The sequence below is a fragment of the Artemia franciscana genome, chromosome 1 (genome assembly GCF_032884065.1).
Source record: "Artemia franciscana chromosome 1, ASM3288406v1, whole genome shotgun sequence".
Taxonomy (NCBI): domain Eukaryota; kingdom Metazoa; phylum Arthropoda; class Branchiopoda; order Anostraca; family Artemiidae; genus Artemia; species Artemia franciscana.
This window is the reverse complement of record NC_088863.1, coordinates 27,998,164-28,016,986: the sequence shown is the minus strand read 5'-3', so window position 1 is coordinate 28,016,986 and position 18,823 is coordinate 27,998,164. Positions and strand designations below refer to the sequence as shown.

The following is an 18,823-nucleotide window of genomic DNA, read 5'->3' as shown; positions in this document are numbered from 1 at the left end:
GCCGTATCCGGGGGGGATAGGGTGTTTGATCTCCCCCCGAAATGTTTGTGTGACCCGTAAAAGCGTAACAAAAATAAATATAAACAAATTTTTGATCGAGTTTTTTAAAGTTTCCTTTGTAAACCCCCCCCCCCCCCCCCCCCGAGAAATTTTCGATATGGTCTTGCCTACTTTATACAGCAGATAGTAGATATTATATTGCATATGGTAGGATATACTATCTTTATAAGTGAGCAATAACTGTGTATTTATGTATTTTTTTATTTTTTCTTGAAAACGGCTCCATATTATTTTCGGAAAAATTGGCATCCTGGGATATTCTTTCCTAAAACAAACGATCTAAATAGGTCAGAAGTTTGAAAAAATTTATTAAGAGCCTTAATTGGAAAAAATATTTATGTGAGTGACATAATTTTTGTATACATGAGTATTGTAATGACGTTGTCACACTTGTCACACTTATGTGGAAAGATTGAAGATTTTCATGCAAGGAAAAGCTAACATTAAGCTGCTTAAAGAGCAAAAAACTGGTAATTGCAAAATTTTTCGTATATGTTTTGACAAGGGATTACAAGAATTCAAAAATCTTAAAAAAGAAAACCAAAAGTTTGAAGCTTAGTAGACAATCGGTGTTAGAAATCGTACTTGCTTCAATAATCAAATATCTTTGAAAAACAACAGTATGAAAAGACATATCAGCATAAAAACTTATCTAGAGGTAGATCCAAAAAACGAAAATTTGCAACTGTTATAAATAGTAATATGTTGGAAGAAAAAGAAGTTTTTACCCCCTCCCCACATGAACAATTGAAAAATCTACTACCTGGCCCATAATGTAATACTAGAACAATAAGGGCAGCTAAAGCAAAGGGCATTGGATTCAAATTCACAATGGGTGAAAATCAACAGCTTAGACCGTCCTGTGGTGGCGCAGTGGATTTGACCTTAGCTTGGTAATACGGGACCCAGAGATCGAATCACGCTGCAGGAATGCACTGCAGGTCCGACGCAGGGACCATAGTAGTCAGGAGGCGTCGTTAATTCTTAAATAAACAACTTAGACCATCAAATGAGACAAGACCCAAAAAACAAAATTTACAAGCTTTATTATATTTAGTGCATTGCTTAAGCTGATACCAGGGGCTCTCTACAGTAAGGAAAGGGATATTTGGAAATAATGAGTTGATACTTCCAGGTTTCTTAAATAGTACCTCGCCTTAGTTTATTTGTAGAGTAGCAAAATATCTCTGAATTTTCTTAAATGAAAAAATAAATAAATAAAAAATCTCAGTATAAAGTAAATGTAATGTTTTATTTATGTATTTTTCCAAATGTAAAGTGTTCTCTTCAATGACCGTTTTTTCAAGTATTAAGTACTATCATTAGATTAATGTGTTGTGTTTCATTTAAGCGTTTTATGATGATCGCTGATCAAAGTTGATATTATTTGTGTCTTCCGTTTATGTTATTCTAATGTGTTCATGGCTGTATAATTTGGCTATCTATCTATAAATGATAATCTGTTGGAAGAAAAAGAACTTTTGATCCCCTCACCAGAACAATTAACAAATCTTCAACCTGGACCGTCATGTAAAACTAGACCAATAAGGGCAGCTAAAGCAAAGGGCATTGGAAAATTGTCTCAAGTAATGAAAATCAATTACGTAATGAAGCAATTAAGTAATGAAAATGTAGAAGAAAGAAAAATAGGGCTAGAAGATAAGCGACAGCGGAGCAAAACATGCCAAAATTGAAAATGATAGTTACGATATTTTGGTTTGGGATTTGGACGTGGATAAGGTCATCAATGCTCACCATGCCTTTGTTTAAAAAATCAATTTTCGGCGATATGTATTTCATAATGACAAAAGACAGGCCATGGGAAAAGTCGACGTTCAACATTTTATAATAGCTCAAGCGATGGAATAGCTATAAATAACGACATTAGCGTTTACAAGAACGTTAGCCAAGAACCTAATACTGCATCAGCCTCTGTTAAAAAAAAAACAAAAAAAACAAAGGTTTGGCGTTATGTTTTACATAATGACAAAAAACAAGCCAACGGAAAAGTTAAAGGTCCAATAACAAAAAAAAAACGTAATTTTACAAAGGCGCTAATTCTAATTTAAGGTCATTTTAAATGTTCAAGGGGTTGATGAAAATGAAGCACAGATAAATGGGATTAGAAAACTAGTGAAAGTGAGAATCGTAACAGCTAAAAAAAAAGGCATGGATCCAACGAAAGCGAATTGTAAACGATGATCAAATCACATTGAATTGTGTTCGAAATTTCGAACATTGATCTGTGGTTGGAAACTGGGAAAGACATATTTGTAATCTATAACGCCTTAAAAAATTAATTGAGATGATATATGAATCTAATCTTCTAAAGCAAAAGGCGTGGAAAAAACTTTCTGAGGTAAAGATGAACAAAAATAGACAATGAAATCTACGGTTGGAAAACAAGGAACAGCAATGACTGGCCACAACATAGTAGGCACTTACATAGTAGATAACGTAATGTAGCGTACATACAAATATGTGTGTACAAACAAAATTATTTATTGTCATTATAATTGAATTATTAGGATTTTTTACAAGAAATTACCTTGTGGTTGAATGCACTCAGAAGGGTGACGAATCGCTAGGGAAGGAGCTAATAATGGAAGCCCAAACCTGGAAGATGTGTTTCACAAAAGAAATTGGGGGGGGGAGTGCAAAATAACTTCAAAAAAGGCATAAAAAATGTGTCTTTATTCATTTCTGTTACATTTTTACGAATCAGACAAAAATTTGAGGGGAGGGTGTTCAAACCCCCTCCCCCCACCGTAAACGGCCTTGTGTTTAATATTTAAAATTCAAGAATATTATCGTTATTTTATATGTAAGGAAACATTTCCGTGGGGGGGGGGGTCCATAGTAGAACGTATTTGAGTTGCAAATGTTTTTCAGGCTCTTGGCATATGTGATCTAAATAAATTAGTTACGTAATCTATATACATATATGGTAATCGACAACTTTATTCAGCATGGGATTAACTCTACTGTGAAAAGCATGACGTTTGAAAAAAGTCGATACTCGTGTTTATCGATTCAGTGCATTATTATCTTTTTTGGTTTATGGACTCGCTTCCCAATGAAAGAGAATTGTTGAGAAATTTTTCGCAATTGAATGGGCGAAAATAGTTTGTGGAGGGGGGGGGGAATCTTCTTGGGGAAATTTTTCGTGTACCTTTTTAATTACAAATGCGATTCTCATTAATACGTGGTGGAATTTTCTAAGGGGAATTCTTTTTATTCTTTTTTGTAGGGATTAGCAGTTTGTAAGATAAGGTAAGGGATACGAGTCTGACAAATTTTGTCATTTTTTTTTTTTTTTTGTAGCCTACTAAATAGTTCAACAAAGAAAGAAAATGAGAATTAGCTTCTTTAGGAGTATATTATTTAGGAATCGCTTAGAGCATGGAGTTGTCTTTTTGAGAACCTGAGGTAAAACTTTGTGTTTCATCCAGATTTTCCAGGAATAATTCAATAAAAGTCACTCTAGTCCAAAATTCAGTTTCTGCTGAATTTTGATTTTAATGGAGTTTCCTAAAGTTTCGTATGTATGTCAAGGTTTGTCCCAAAGCTAGACTAAAACACTTCCATATTTGTTCTGACTTAAAAATGGGGGGGGGGAGAGTTTCAGGAATTTTATTATCAGTCAATCCGCAATAAGTGGCAGTCAAGTCTCAATCACATTGGTCGAAAGTAAGAGCTAGTATCTTAGTTGGGCCCTTTGGAAATCCAGATACAATCATATTTCTGTAGGGTAGCTGGTAAGTGGTTCCCCCTAATTCTTGTCACCAGGACATGTACTACAAAGGATCGCTGGATATCAACACGCTTGGTGGGCCTTAAGTGTGATTGTCCTGTATACGCCTTTTGACTATGACTTGATTCGCCCTCTCGACGGAAATTTAATCCCTTTTAATATTTGAGGATCACCCAGTTTATTTTTCCTAATTATTTGTTTAACGAATTGTATTGTTTTAGGTGTTGAGATGACGGTGAAACAATGTGTAGAATCAATTCGCTTGAATGCTGGCTGGTTAACAAGAGATGGAGAGTCTCTGAAGAAATACCTTGACAAATATGCAGAGTAAATACTGTGTCTGACCTGACATCTATTTTGCACGTCCTAACGGATTAACTGTAGATTTTAGTAAATTTTGAATAGGTTTGATTTGAAGTTTCTTAGTGTTGCCATGGAACCAAATGGCAGCAAGGCAGAAGTTAATTCGCTTTGTTTCACTTTAAAAAAAACTTTTAACACTCTAAAGAGACTCTTTCTTTTCTCGCGGTATTTGAAGTGATAATAGGGGCGTCACTTTTCTTTTCCACTCAGAGATAATTTTCATAGAAAAAGTAAGATTTCACGTAAAAAGTAAGGTCAAAGCTTTAGTAAAAAGAATTGTTGCAGCCATTTCAATATTTAAAGGAAATTCGGGCTCATTATTTGCTTTCCATAATAGCTGTACTGTCTTGATGGCTTCTAGGTGTATAGTTTAATTTTTTTATATATGTTTTTAAGAACATATTATCATATTTTTATCTAGAAAAGGATTGGGGTTAATATTTCTAATCCAAAATATAACTGAAAGAACCCTTAGGAGATTTTAAGAAAATATGTTACAAAGGACGAAAGTCAAGATTTTGTTTATTGTTAGGCTATATCATAGGCTTGACAATTAAATATTCAGATTTGTATTAGGCATTTGTAATGAAAATGTAATTTGAGAAAAAGAATGATTTGAAAAATGTTACAGCAATGCTTATCAGGAAAAATAGCAAGACCAAAGCAAACCTTTCATTTAATAGATTGTCATTATTACATACTTACTGATAAAATTATAGTGTTCGAGACCAGCAGCCAATTGCTGAATTCTGTCGCCAAATCATCGATGTGAACCTTCTCCCTCCTCCATTTTTCTATGTCCTCACTGTTTCTGTTATGATTATTATTATATTTGTACCATAAAAACTTTAAAAAATATATATTCTATTCATTAAACTGTCATTATCTTCTTCCCACTGATGAAGTTCTACTTTTTGAGACCGGTAACCAATCATAGATGTTCTTTTATCATATCGTCGATGATGGCCAGAATTGCCAACGCTTTGAAATAAACTGTACCAGTTTTCAGACAAAAATTGTACCACAAGATATTAATTTCTACCATAGGAACAACAGGCTCAAAATTTCCCGCAACAAAAAGAACATTTTCGATAAAGTGAAACTAACTGATGTCAGAGTCAGAACGGAGCAAGTAAAACCAAAATATACCGGAAAATCTTATTGTACCAAAAAATTTCCAATATACCGCATTGTAACATGACCTCTAAATTGTACCAAAAATAATACAATTGTACCGCGTTGGCAAAGCTGATGAGGAGTATTCTTATCCGTTGCCAACAAGATGAAAGCAATTTTGTATCAGCCTAATCATGAATCATAATCACAAGTGTGGTGATATATTGATCATAATATCAGCATAAGATTAATCGGTGGAAAATCCCATCAAAATTGCTTAAAATCCTATATTTTAATCTTCTTTAATACAAGATGCTTTTCCTATGAGTAACTAATGATTAACATTGTCTAAATCAAGATTTTGGATTTTGGAACTGTTCAGGTTTTATGATTAAAATAAAAAGCTCATGTAGCGCGCATATTTCTTACCTAGATATTTTTAATGTGAACCTTTTTAATTTTTCAATTTTCTTGGAATGGTTTTATTTTCCTTAGTGCGTTTTTATAGTGATCTGGGCTTGTGTTTTTTTAATCATATGTTTAATTTTTTATCGTTTGTACAATTTTGAGATTTAGACTTCAATTTAGATAGACATATTCATCATTTAAGTAGGCAATTCTTAGTTGTGTTTTAATGGAATCTTGGCTATTTTATATGTTTGAGAATTGCATTAAAACTTTCATCTGCAAAAATTTTTCTTTCTGTTTATTTTTGTCATTATTGTAGACCAAGGTACAAAAACGTAAAAAAATATACATCAACAAATTATAATGCGTTTTTATTTGAGTTCCTTTTCTCCCTCCCCCCTGAACAAAATTCTGGATACGGTCTTGCTCTAGGCTACTACAGTTTGTTCTCAAGTTGTAATCTACTTAGGTTGCTATGCAGTAGTATTCAGTCTCTAAGAGATAAAATTGTACCTTCAAATGCTAAAAGATAATAAAAGTTAAACGTATGTGCTCATTTGTGAAGAACCTTGTCTTTCCTTTACATAACTATTTTTCTCTAATCCTTATGCTCCCCGTTTATTCAAAAGATATTGGATTTTTTATTTTTAGTTACTTTTCTTCTATTTTTCTTTCCCACCTTTTTTGCCACCTTTTCCCACCTTTTTAAGAGGCTATAGATGTTCTGTGTTGAATCTTTGAAAAATGTCTGTAATGAATTAACAATTTCGCCACCTTGTGATGGCGTAGTGGATGACGCTGAGGTTATCAATCTAAGGTTTCTAGGTTCAATCCCGCGTCTCGCAAGGAAATTCCTTAAATAGCTCTAAATGAAACAATTTTTTGTCTTGTGGTGACGCAGTGGGTTTGGCCTTAGCTTGGTAATACGGGACCCAGAGATCGAATCATGCTGCAGAAATGCACTGCAGGGCCGACGCTGGGACCTTAGTAGTCAAGAAGCGTCGTTAATCTGATACAATACAAAATACAATAAGATTTTGCCGAACCATGTAATATCTTCGAAATATTAATAATTTATTCAGCAGTAGAATGTGTAAAATAATGTTTGCGACTTCACATTGGCACTACAAACAAATTTTTACAGAAACGAAAGAATAAGTATCGTATTAGCTTACGATCAGAATGCATGACAAACTCATGGGACAATGAAAAAGACGTGTAGGGTTGAAAACTTGTAAAGCCGTCTTTTTATTGGAGCTTCACACAAAGCGATTTCCTAAACTCTTCTTTCAGTGCTTTTGGCGGCCTGAATACACAAGCCAAACTGAAAACCTTGGTAATTTAGTGAAGAAGATTCAGAATACACAAGGGCAAAAGCAACTTGCCTTAGCCGTAAAAACTTCCTATTTTTTTAAAGAGTCCTAGTTTAGTCTTCAATTACATTCTTTGACATCTCTCAAAGGAAATATCAAATATAATTTTTGCAAGAGTCTAGGTAACCAGAGTAAGTTGTTTCATCCTTGGCCAAAGAGTATCGGTCTCGGTCTTGGTAAAAGTCGGATGCTAAGTGGTTGAATATGAAACAACATGCAAGTTGAGTCTCGGATTTGAACTTATCTGTTAAAGTTTAGGAACTGTTAATTTAACTGTCACGAGTTAAGCTTTCAGATCCTATGCTATTACACGCAGATGCATTTATGTTGCTTCAGAACAGATATCTAGGAAATTTTAGGCGGTTACTATTTCTTGGGACACAATTGTGACATTGTTTCCAGATCAACTTTTATTTTAAAATTTTATTTCAGTTCAACATGCGTCTAATTTAAATAAAACATTCTTTATGCCAAAACAGAACTTTAGCAAGCTGTCTTGAATATGCTAAAAGTATTAGAAAAAGTGGATTTCGGATTTTAAGTATTGAATCTTTATTTGTGCCTTCTAAAAACTTGCTTTAGAATTTTTGTAAAAACGACTACTTACAATGAAATCAATAGGAGGGCCATGAAATTCGGACAGAATTAATGACTTGATACTCCAATAAGGTGTACCGATTTTGCAGATTCTCGTAAAGTAACAGGTTTGAATCCTCTAAAAAAAGAATACTTTAAGGAAAACTAGTCTTTAAATCCAAGAAGTTTTTTTTTAAGTCGTTTTTAGCAGGATAGCTTCCACGAATGGTTTTTTGTTTGAGATCTTAACCCGTTTGCTAGATAGGTCACCCGCAGCAATTTAGAACAAGTGAACTTATACGGAAGATGACATTTGTAGAAACTGGATCTGCCCGTGGATCTGAAAAGTAGAAGTTACAAACCTTCAACAAAGTATTAATTGTAAAGCTGCTGAAATTAAGACAATTTAATTAAATTATACTTACTTTCATATCACTTCACAACTTCCCTTAGGCATATAGGCGTAACTAACATTTTTCGAATAAGTCACTATAGCTGACATTTGCTCTTCCAATACAGTGGTCATAACTACATTTATCACTAGTTAAATTGTTAGATGGGACCCAGTCAATTTTACTGACTGACTTATCATTTTTACCGAGAGCAGTCAGTGTCGCAATGAAGACACTGTTCTTCATTGAGTTTATGTAAAATTGTGGTTAGATTGCAGTGCTTTAGATCAAAATAAAAGAAAATCCTACGGAACAAATTCTATGGAAGAACAAAAGACTATTACCTCCATAGATATCGCTTCTGGTTCCACCCTCAAATTTTAGCAATAACTTAAGATGACTGGTCTACGAATTTGTTATGCTTAGACCTATAATAAGTAGTACCAGAGGACGAGCTTCACTTGGTGAAAAGAGAGACAGCTTTTTAATCTCGTTCGCACAACTGATCATTTAGCCTCTTTCTTTCTCTAAGTGATTAGAGCGAAAGAAGTGACTAAGCTTCACTCGGTGAAAGGTGATACATTTATTTTAATCTCTTTAAAATAATATATCATTTCATATCTTTCACTCTAACTGATCACTCCTTTGATCTTGTTGTTCTAAGTTCCTGTTGTGTTAAGTTGCATTAAGCATGGTGACTATTTAATTAAGCAATCGCTGCATGCAAATTTAATTAACCTAGACGAGGAACATTTAATAGAAGTAATGATGGAATTGCCATTTACTCATTCTTGAAGAGAAAATACCGTCGAAACAAAGACTGAATAATGAACCGCAAGGTGAATAATATTCACAAATTTGAAGTGATAAATCGTAGAAATGCCTTAAAAATTCCAAAAGACATCTAAAAATCCCCAAATTCCTACATAAGAAAGATCACCCGTAGAAGAGCTTAAACGTCCCGTTGGAGGGAGGAAACCCTAAAGTAGAAACAGTGGCTTTAACCCTTGTACCATCACGTTCAACCCGATACAGTTTCTTCTTTTTCAGTGTCTGGCTTTAAACCGGAAAACGAAAAGATTACCTTATTGTGAACAATCTTATTAAACGAACGATAATCAGTGAGTAATGGTCGATCTCTTGTGGAAAAAATGATATTGTAATTTTTCTGTTACAATGCATAACATTTGATTCAAAGAAATTAAGAATCCGAGACTCGCTTCACAGCTATCAAATCGGAATGTCTCTCTATGAAAACTCAGAAACAACTAATTTGTCAACAAAAAAAGTGGGTTTTGAAAACTCCTCTTATTTATACTCAAAACTTTTAACCTTCAGGGGTCTCTATTTTCATTTAGCAGACGATTTATGAAATATGAAGAGGTGCTGGGAGTGGGAACGAATTTTTCCCAAAGTCGTGACCTATCTAGATCGTTTTTAAAAACGGAGCATGGGACTTCGCCAATTTTCTGAAAGAAAAAAATGTAGTGACGTTTCCGAGAAAAATTTACATATGTAGGTATATACAACTGTTGCTTGTTTAATATGATAGGTATGAGAGAAAATAATGTGTAAAGAAATGTCTATAATTTGCCCCCATTATGTGGGAAAATAGATATGTAAAGAAAATGAGACGGCTCTTACCAGTATTAAAAATTTTATAAGACCTTTTGCTCATTTGACTTTGATTCCCAAAATGTACTAGAAAACCCTTCTTTGTTTCTTCTATTGTATTCTACCTGTTTTTGCTTTGCACAAAATTCTAATTTTGGCTATTGTTGTCGTCTTGCTTCATTGTGCTCCGTTTGTAATACGGCTTATTGTATTGTGTGACAGATACAAGTTGTCAGGCTGACTTCAAAAATACAGTCTAAACTTTTCAGAAATAATACTTTCTTTGGTAATTACTACTAATACTAACAAAAACTCACTACAGCATCAAGCCACCTGACGCCAACACAGCTACACACGCTCCCATCGATCCCAATATATTCAGAGCATCTTTTTGTACACCCTCCAGGGAAGTTCCCATGTCGGGTAAATCTTCCCCCTCCCCCTATGTCCTTGCCTTACCCCATTTGGTGACCACTTGCTCTTCATTTGGCCCTAGATGGTTGGCTCACAAGGATGATCTTTGACATTACGCCGTCCTTCATCCGCAGAACGTATCCTAGCCATTTCAACCTTTCTCTCATTATAGCCCTAGGAAATGGGATTGAATCGTCCTAGAGCCTACTGTCTGAAATATGCTCAGTCGAAAGTTTACCCAAATCAATCCGTATACGATTTCTCTGGAAAATCTAACAAATCCTCCTCCATCTTTTGGACTGCCCACGCTAAAAACTATGCTTGACCGCATTACTGCAGCTTCCAATATTATAATCTTTGTCGCTGACTTATCTCTGTATTCTTTCAAACTTTTTCAACCGCGAGAAAACGTCCTGGGCCTTGGCTATTCTGCTTTTATCATCTTCATTACACTCACCGTCTTTAATAATAGTTCTACTTAGCTATGACAAGATGTCCACTTGATCGATCATCTCGTTACCCAACATTGCCTCTTTACCTTCAATTAATCCTAGTCTTGTCTGCTTAGTTTTCTGAACATTAATCTTCAAACCTATTCTTGCACCCTGAACTCTCAAAAAATCTAAAAATTCATTCATTTTGCTAACACTTTCATCTAAGATGCTCTAATCATCAACATAGTTTAAGCCTAGGACATTTTAACTTTCCTATTGGATTTCGGGCTCTTCCATAGCCTTTGTTGTTCTACTTAAGAAAAAGTCTATAAAATGACCCATATAAATGGGCATAGAACGTAACCCTCCTTGACTCCTGATTAAATAGAAACTAACTACTAAAGACGTTTCCTACCTTTATCGCAGCAATGTTATTCTCATAGCAGTAATCGCTTTAATGTATTTATCAGGTATACCGTACATGGGTAGAAACTTCACTAGAGCTCTTCTATCAGCTGAATCAAACGCTTGCTCAAAATCTATAAGACTAAGGACTTAAAGGGTTTTATGACTCAGGCACTTCTTCAATAGCGAAGATTTGGTCGACGCATCCTTTCTCTTTCTAAAACCACACTTTTCATCTCTTAAAACTTTATCTACAACATATCTGAGTCTAAAAAGTACTGTCATACTAAGCAATTTGCTTCGGACAGAAACAAAGCTAATACCTTCATAATTACCACACTCACTCCCATTACCTTTCTTATAGCGGGATTTAAATAAAGTTTTTCTAAAATTGCTCGATACTTCCCCTTTTAAAAAAGAATCATATTCACAATCTTCAGTAATTTATCTTTAGTTTTACAACCACCATATTTAAAAAATTCTTTTACTATACTATCATCACCTGGAGCTGCATAATTTTTTAATCCTGTACTACTACTTATACAGGACTGTACTACTATTAGTACATCCTAATGTACTACTATTACTACTATCTGTACTACTATTAATTCATCCTCTGAAAATAAATATTTCTGTTCGTTTAATATTGACACAGTCTAATCGGGGAAAAAGAAAATAATCTTTTAAATTGTCTTGATTTTTCTTTAAGAATTTATAGCTTGGCCTACTATTTGTATGTTGGAGTAAATTTTTCAGCAAATTTTAACAACATACACCCTTTTAAAAATCGGGACACAAATAGTAGTGTTTAATTTAGCTTTATACCTCCTCTAGTTGACCTGAAAAATACAGCATAACACCATTTGCAGTAAGATCTATCTATGCTCTTCGACAGTATGGATACACTTACACCCTTTTGATTTAGTTAAATTTTAAGAACAGAAGTAGTAATAGAAGCAGCGCGAAAAGCTTGAACACAATACCCTCAGTCATTCTTGGGATACCATTGAGATGTCTTATTAGCAATCAGCATACAAACAGTGTTTTAATTTAATATTAAGACAACATTTAGTTTTTAAACATAATGGGCAAATTGCACAACTGTGGGGGGTTGACCTACGCAATAACCCTAAAGATACAGTTACAAGACCGTCCAGCTATGCTGAACAAAATAGCTATCTTCAATTTTGATTAAAAATATTTAGAAAATTATGCGCTGAAGAGGAGGGTTGATCAACCTCCAATTACTTTTGAGTCTTAAAAAGGGTACTAGAACTATGAATTTCCAATCAAATTAACTATTTTCAAATATTACTAGCTATGATAGAGCAGCACTGCCTATGATATTGCTTATATGCCCTTTTGATACTTGCACGAGTATAGTTTTTTGAATTTCCAATCAAATTAGTTACTTTCAAATATTACTAGCTATGATAGAGCAGCACTGCCTATAATATTGCTTATATGCCCTTTTGATACTTACACGAGTATATTTGAATTTCCAATCAAATTAGTTACTTTCAAATATTACTAGCTATGATAGAGCAGCATTGCCTATGATATTGCTTATATGCCCTTTTGATACTTGCACGAGCATAGTTTTTTGAATTTCCAATCAAATTAGTTACTTTCAAATATTACTAGCTATGATAGAGCAGCACTGCCTATGATATTGCTTATATGCCCTTTTGATACTTGCACGAGTATAGTTTTTTGAATTTCCAATCAAATTAGTTACTTTCAAATATTACTAGCTATTATAGAGCAGCATTGCCTATGATATTGCTTATATGTCCTTTTGATACTTGCACGAGTATAGTTTTTTGAATTTCCAATCAAATTAGTTACTTTCAAATATTACTAGCTATGATAGAGCAGCACTGCCTATGATATTGCTTATATGCCCTTTTGATACTTGCACGAGTATAGTTTTTTGAATTTCCAATCAAATTAGTTACTTTCAAATATTACTAGCTATGATAGAGCAGCACTGCCTATAATATTGCTTATATGCCCTTTTGATACTTACACGAGTATATTTGAATTTCCAATCAAATTAGTTACTTTCAAATATTACTAGCTATGATAGAGCAGCATTGCCTATGATATTGCTTATATGCCCTTTTGATACTTGCACGAGCATAGTTTTTTGAATTTCCAATCAAATTAGTTACTTTCAAATATTACTAGCTATGATAGAGCAGCACTGCCTATGATATTGCTTATATGCCCTTTTGATACTTGCACGAGTATAGTTTTTTGAATTTCCAATCAAATTAGTTACTTTCAAATATTACTAGCTATTATAGAGCAGCATTGCCTATGATATTGCTTATATGTCCTTTTGATACTTGCACGAGTATAGTTTTTTGAATTTCCAATCAAATTAGTTACTTTCAAATATTACTAGCTATGATAGAGCAGCACTGCCTATGATATTGCTTATATGCCCTTTTGATACTTGCACGAGTATAGTTTTTTGAATTTCCAATCAAATTAGTTACTTTCAAATATTACTAGCTATGATAGAGCAGCATTGCCTATGATATTGCTTATATGCCCTTTTGATACTTGCACGAGCATAGTTTTTTGAATTTCCAATCAAATTAGTTACTTTCAAATATTACTAGCTATGATAGAGCAGCACTGCCTATGATATTGCTTATATGCCCTTTTGATACTTGCACGAGTATAGTTTTTTGAATTTCCCATCAAATTAGTTACTTTCAAATATTACTAGCTATTATAGAGCAGCATTGCCTACGATATTGCTTATATGTCCTTTTGATACTTGCACGAGTATAGTTTTTTGAATTTCCAATCAAATTAGTTACTTTCAAATATTACTAGCTATGATAGAGCAGCACTGCCTATGATATTGCTTATATGCCCTTTTGATACTTGCATGAGTATAGTTTTTTGAATTTCCAATCAAATTAGTTACTTTCAAATATTACTAGCTATGACAGAGCAGCATTGCCTATGATATTGCTTATATGCCCTTTTGATACTTGCATGAGTATAGTTTTTTGAATTTCCAATCAAATTAGTTACTTTCAAATATTACTAGCTATGACAGAGCAGCATTGCCTATGATATTGCTTATATGTCCTTTTGATACTTGCACGAGTATAGTTTTTTGAATTTCCAATCAAATTAGTTACTTTCAAATATTACTAGCTATGATAGAGCAGCATTTCCTATGATATTGCTTATATGCCCTTTTGATACTTGCACGAGTATAGTTTTTTTGAATTTCCAATCAAATTAGTTACTTTCTAATGTTACTAGCTATGATAGAGCAGCATTGCCTATGATATTGCTTATATGCCCTTTTGATACTTGCACGAGTATAGTTTTTTGAATTTCCAATCAAATTAGTTACTTTCTAATGTTACTAGCTATGATAGAGCAGCATTGCCTATGATATTGCTTATATGCCCTTTTGATACTTGCACGAGTATAGTTTTTTGAATTTCCAATCAAATTAGTTACTTTCAAATATTACTAGCTATGATAGAGCAGCATTTCCTATGATATTGCTTATATGCCCTTTTGATACTTGCACGAGTATAGTTTTTTTGAATTTCCAATTAGTTACTTTCTAATGTTACTAGCTATGATAGAGCAGCATTTCCTATGATATTGCTTATATGCCCTTTTGATACTTGCACGAGTATAGTTTTTTTAATTTCCAATCAAATTAGTTACTTTCTAATGTTACTAGCTATGATAGAGCAGCATTGCCTATGATATTGCTTATATGCCCTTTTGATACTTGCACGAGTATAGTTTTTTGAATTTCCAATCAAATTAGTTACTTTCAAATATTACTAGCTATGATAGAGCAGCATTTCCTATGATATTGCTTATATGCCCTTTTGATACTTGCACGAGTATAGTTTTTTGAATTTCCAATCAAATTAGTTACTTTCAAATATTACTAGCTATGATAGAGCAGCATTTCCTATGATATTGCTTATATGCCCTTTTGATACTTGCACGAGTATAGTTTTTTTGAATTTCCAATTAGTTACTTTCTAATGTTACTAGCTATGATAGAGCAGCATTTCCTATGATATTGCTTATATGCCCTTTTGATACTTGCACGAGTATAGTTTTTTGAATTTCCAATCAAATTAGTTACTTTCTAATGTTACTAGCTATGATAGAGCAGCATTGCCTATGATATTGCTCATATGCCCTTTTGATACTTGCACGAGTATAGTTTTTTGAATTTCCAATCAAATTAGTTACTTTCAAATATTACTAGCTATGATAGAGCAGCATTTCCTATGATATTGCTTATATGCCCTTTTGATACTTGCACGAGTATAGTTTTTTTGAATTTCCAATCAAATTAGTTACTTTCAAATATTACTAGCTATGATAGAGCAGCATTGCCTATGATATTGCTTATATACCCTTTTGATGCTTGCACGAGTACAGTTTAATCGTTTAATTGAAACTCCATCTAAACGTTTCAACTTAATGCTTTTAGAGTCATTAGTGACAGTAACCGTAGAAATAGTATCAAAAGCATACAAACAGTGTCTTCTGACTAGTTAAAATCTGTCATAACTTACACTTAAAGGTCTAACTTAAAGATCTAACTAAAGCAGTTATTGTGATACTGCTTTGTCATCCTATAGTCAATCTACATGTACATAGTTCGTTTTGATTTAGTTCAGCATCCGCCAAAAATATTCCTTGAAACCTCCACCTTATTACCCTTAGTTTATGCAGTAGAAATAGTTGTAGTAGCAGTTGTAGTATTAAATGCAGTATGGACATAACACCTTTTTTTTCAACATCCCCTTCAACACACATAAAATTTTTAACTTAATGACATTCAACCAGTCTGCATTGCTGATATTTCCACTTAACAACAGTGGGCATTAACAGTGGGCAAACAACCTAAGTGGGCATTGTGTATTTCGATTTATTTTAGCACAGTTACAATATCGTCCAAAATTTTCGCCCAAATTCACTTGTGTTTATTAGCAGTAGTAGCACCAGTAATTATAGTAGTAGCGGTAGGAGTAGAGTTAATAGTAGTAGTCTTAACTGTAGTAATAATAATAGTAGCAGTAATAGTAGTTTTAGGAGTAGAAGCGGTAGTATTATGATGCAAATATTGTCTTTTGGCTAGTTCAAAGTCCCCCAGCAAGCGTTTAAGTTTTAATTTCACACACGAAACTGTTTCTTAGATACTGCAGATATGCCCTTTTGACAAAATGCATACGGACGGCAGGTTGTCATTCGTACAACATAAATCTTTAGAAATGTTTTCTGAAAATTTCACCTTCATACTTTTAGGTACAGTTGTAATAGTAGTCACATCGAAATAGTCTTGCTCGAAATTCCATAGCTTTCCATTTTTCTAATTCCTCACATGCATAATTTTTCTCCTGGTACATTTTATCTACCTTTCTCCTAAAAATATTTTTTTTTTAACAATTTCTTCATTCATACGATTCTCCATCCATTAATTTACCATACAACAATTTCAAAATTCTCATTCTAGCTACGCACGGTGGCAAGGGGCTGCTCTCATTCATTAGGCCGATAGCATGTAACGTCAAATACAAATTTACAATGAATATACAATTTTGTGCTTTAAAATACTATCACTTTTCTTAAAAGACTTTGAAACACTTTTCACTATATTTACATAAAAAATATATAACACCAGTTTTGTTTTTTAAAACATCACATTTCAACACATTCTACTCTCCCTGGGCCTCGCATTATTGGGTAGCTACAACAGTCCTAAAAACAAATTTCCCAAAAATCAAATATTTCGCAATCCAGGCGAACCGTGTCCCCCTCGACATATATAATGAATTCTACTAATTTAAAATAAATTTCAAACAATCATTAAAAAAATGACTTCAAATCTAAACTCTATCTGTGCTCTGAGCTCTAGCTGCGCTCAGATCACTTTGACTCTTAAAAAAGGGCACTAGAACTTATAATTAATAATCTAATGAGTCCCCTACAAAGCATATACAACCGCCCTTTCCCTATATGCCCCTAGGGCATAACTTAAAACCCTTGCCCTGAGAGCTATAGGAGGGTGTCTTCCTCAAACGCACAATTTCCAGTGAATTTGAAGACAAATGATATCTTCAAATTTAAATTGGATATCTTATGGGAAATGATGAGTGTGGAGGGGGGGGGGCTGGTTGTTCTCAAATCACTTTGACTCTTAAAAAGGGCACTACAAATTCCAATTTTTAAATCAAACGAGCCTATCTGAAGTTCATACGACCATCTATTCCATAAGAATATTATTGCCCCAAGGGCATGCTTTACAACCCCATCCTCACGGTACTAGGGGGTTGTGTCAACCCTAGAGGCACTGTTGTATGTTCTTTGGGCTGTTTCAGGCGAAATTGCTATATCATAATTTCAATCGGATTCGTTTGGTGAAAAGAAGGGTAGTCAAAGGGAGAGGGGATAGTTGCCCTCCATCTTTTTCGACTCTTAAAGGGGAACTAGAACTTCCAGTTTTCAAGAAAATTAGCCTACTTTATCGTTTATACAACCATCTCTTCATTAAAAACCTTAATTGCCCCTGGGACGCAACTTACAACCCTTGCCCCTAGGCTCTGGGGGTTTGTTTCAACCCCAAAATTCTTGTTATACGATATTTGAACTATTTTAAATAGAATGGCTGTCTAAAAAAAATTCATTTGATGCAAAGAGCACAAGAGCTTCCGATTACCAATCTACTTAGCCTCCTCCGAAGTTTGTATGACCTTACTTTCTATGAAAACCTTATATGCCCCCAAGTCATAATTTATAAGGCCCCGGGGCCCTTACCCTGGGGGATGTTGGGGGTTGTCATCCTCAAAGACATAATTTCTGGACCTTTGAACTACATTGAACAAAATGGCTACCTAAAAATATTTATCTGAAATATGTGGGAACTGATGGGCGATGGGGGGGGCATTTGCCCTCCTATCACTTTCGACTATTAAAAAGGGCACTATTCCTCTCAATTTCCATTAAAATGAGCCTATAAAAACGCTTTGTAGAAAAAAAACTTGTATGCCCAAACGGCATAATTACCGCCCTTGCCCTGAGGGCTGTGGGAGGGAGGGAGGTTTTCATCCTCAAAAATTTAATTCCTGGACCTTTCAACCACATTGAACAAAATGGCTATATGAAAATTTTGATCGGAAGTGTTTGAGGAAATGATGGGCGTGGGGGGCGGGGCATTTGCCCTCCGATCAAATTTCGACTATTAAAAAGGGTACTACCCCTCTCATTTTCCAATTGAATTAGCCCTTTTTGAAGTTTCTACAACAGTACTTTCTATAAAAACCTGATATTGCCCCAGTGCATGACTTACAACCCTTGCCCTGAGGGTTTTGGGGTTGTCAACCTTAAAGATATAATTCTCAGACCTTTTAACTACGCTGAACAAAAAGGCTATTTCAATTTTGACTGGATGTGTTTGGGACATGTTGGGTATGGGAAGGGGGTTAGTTGCCCTCTAATCACTTTTGACCGTTAAAAAGGGCACTAGCTTTTTTCAATTTCCAATTGAATGAGCGAAGTTTCTGCGATGACTTCTTTAATACAGTCTGCCCTGGTCTAAGGCAAACCAAATAAAAATAAAAATAATTACACATTGTTCATTGCCTTTGTAAAATCATTTCTCTAAATTATTTCATCGTCTTTGTAATACTTCTCTTTTGAGTCAAATTATGATTTAGACCTTGAAAATAACAATAATTAGTCAAGAGATGGGCAGAAAATTTCCCTCTGAAGCTTTACCAGGCTTTTTGACGGATGCAATAATGATGCAGCCAATCATCATAAGCAACTTGAAATCGTAAAAACTATTCCTAATTGTATGTATTTTAAGAACTGAAGCCTCAATATTCCATCAAAAGCGTGACA

The 18,823-nt window shown here is 34.1% G+C and overlaps 1 protein-coding gene across 1 annotated transcript in view; it reads left to right on the top strand.

Annotated features, from left to right (window-relative positions):
• The window catches only part of LOC136027934 (puromycin-sensitive aminopeptidase-like), a 102,599-nt gene extending 96,613 nt beyond the window's left edge, over positions 1-5,986 (top strand). Inside the window, exon 15 of the mRNA XM_065705402.1 lies at positions 4,036-5,986. Coding sequence (XP_065561474.1) covers positions 4,036-4,145 — 110 coding nt within the window. The 3' untranslated portion in view covers positions 4,146-5,986. The remainder of the gene's footprint in view (positions 1-4,035) is intronic.
• Positions 5,987-18,823: the final 12,837 nt, after the last annotated feature.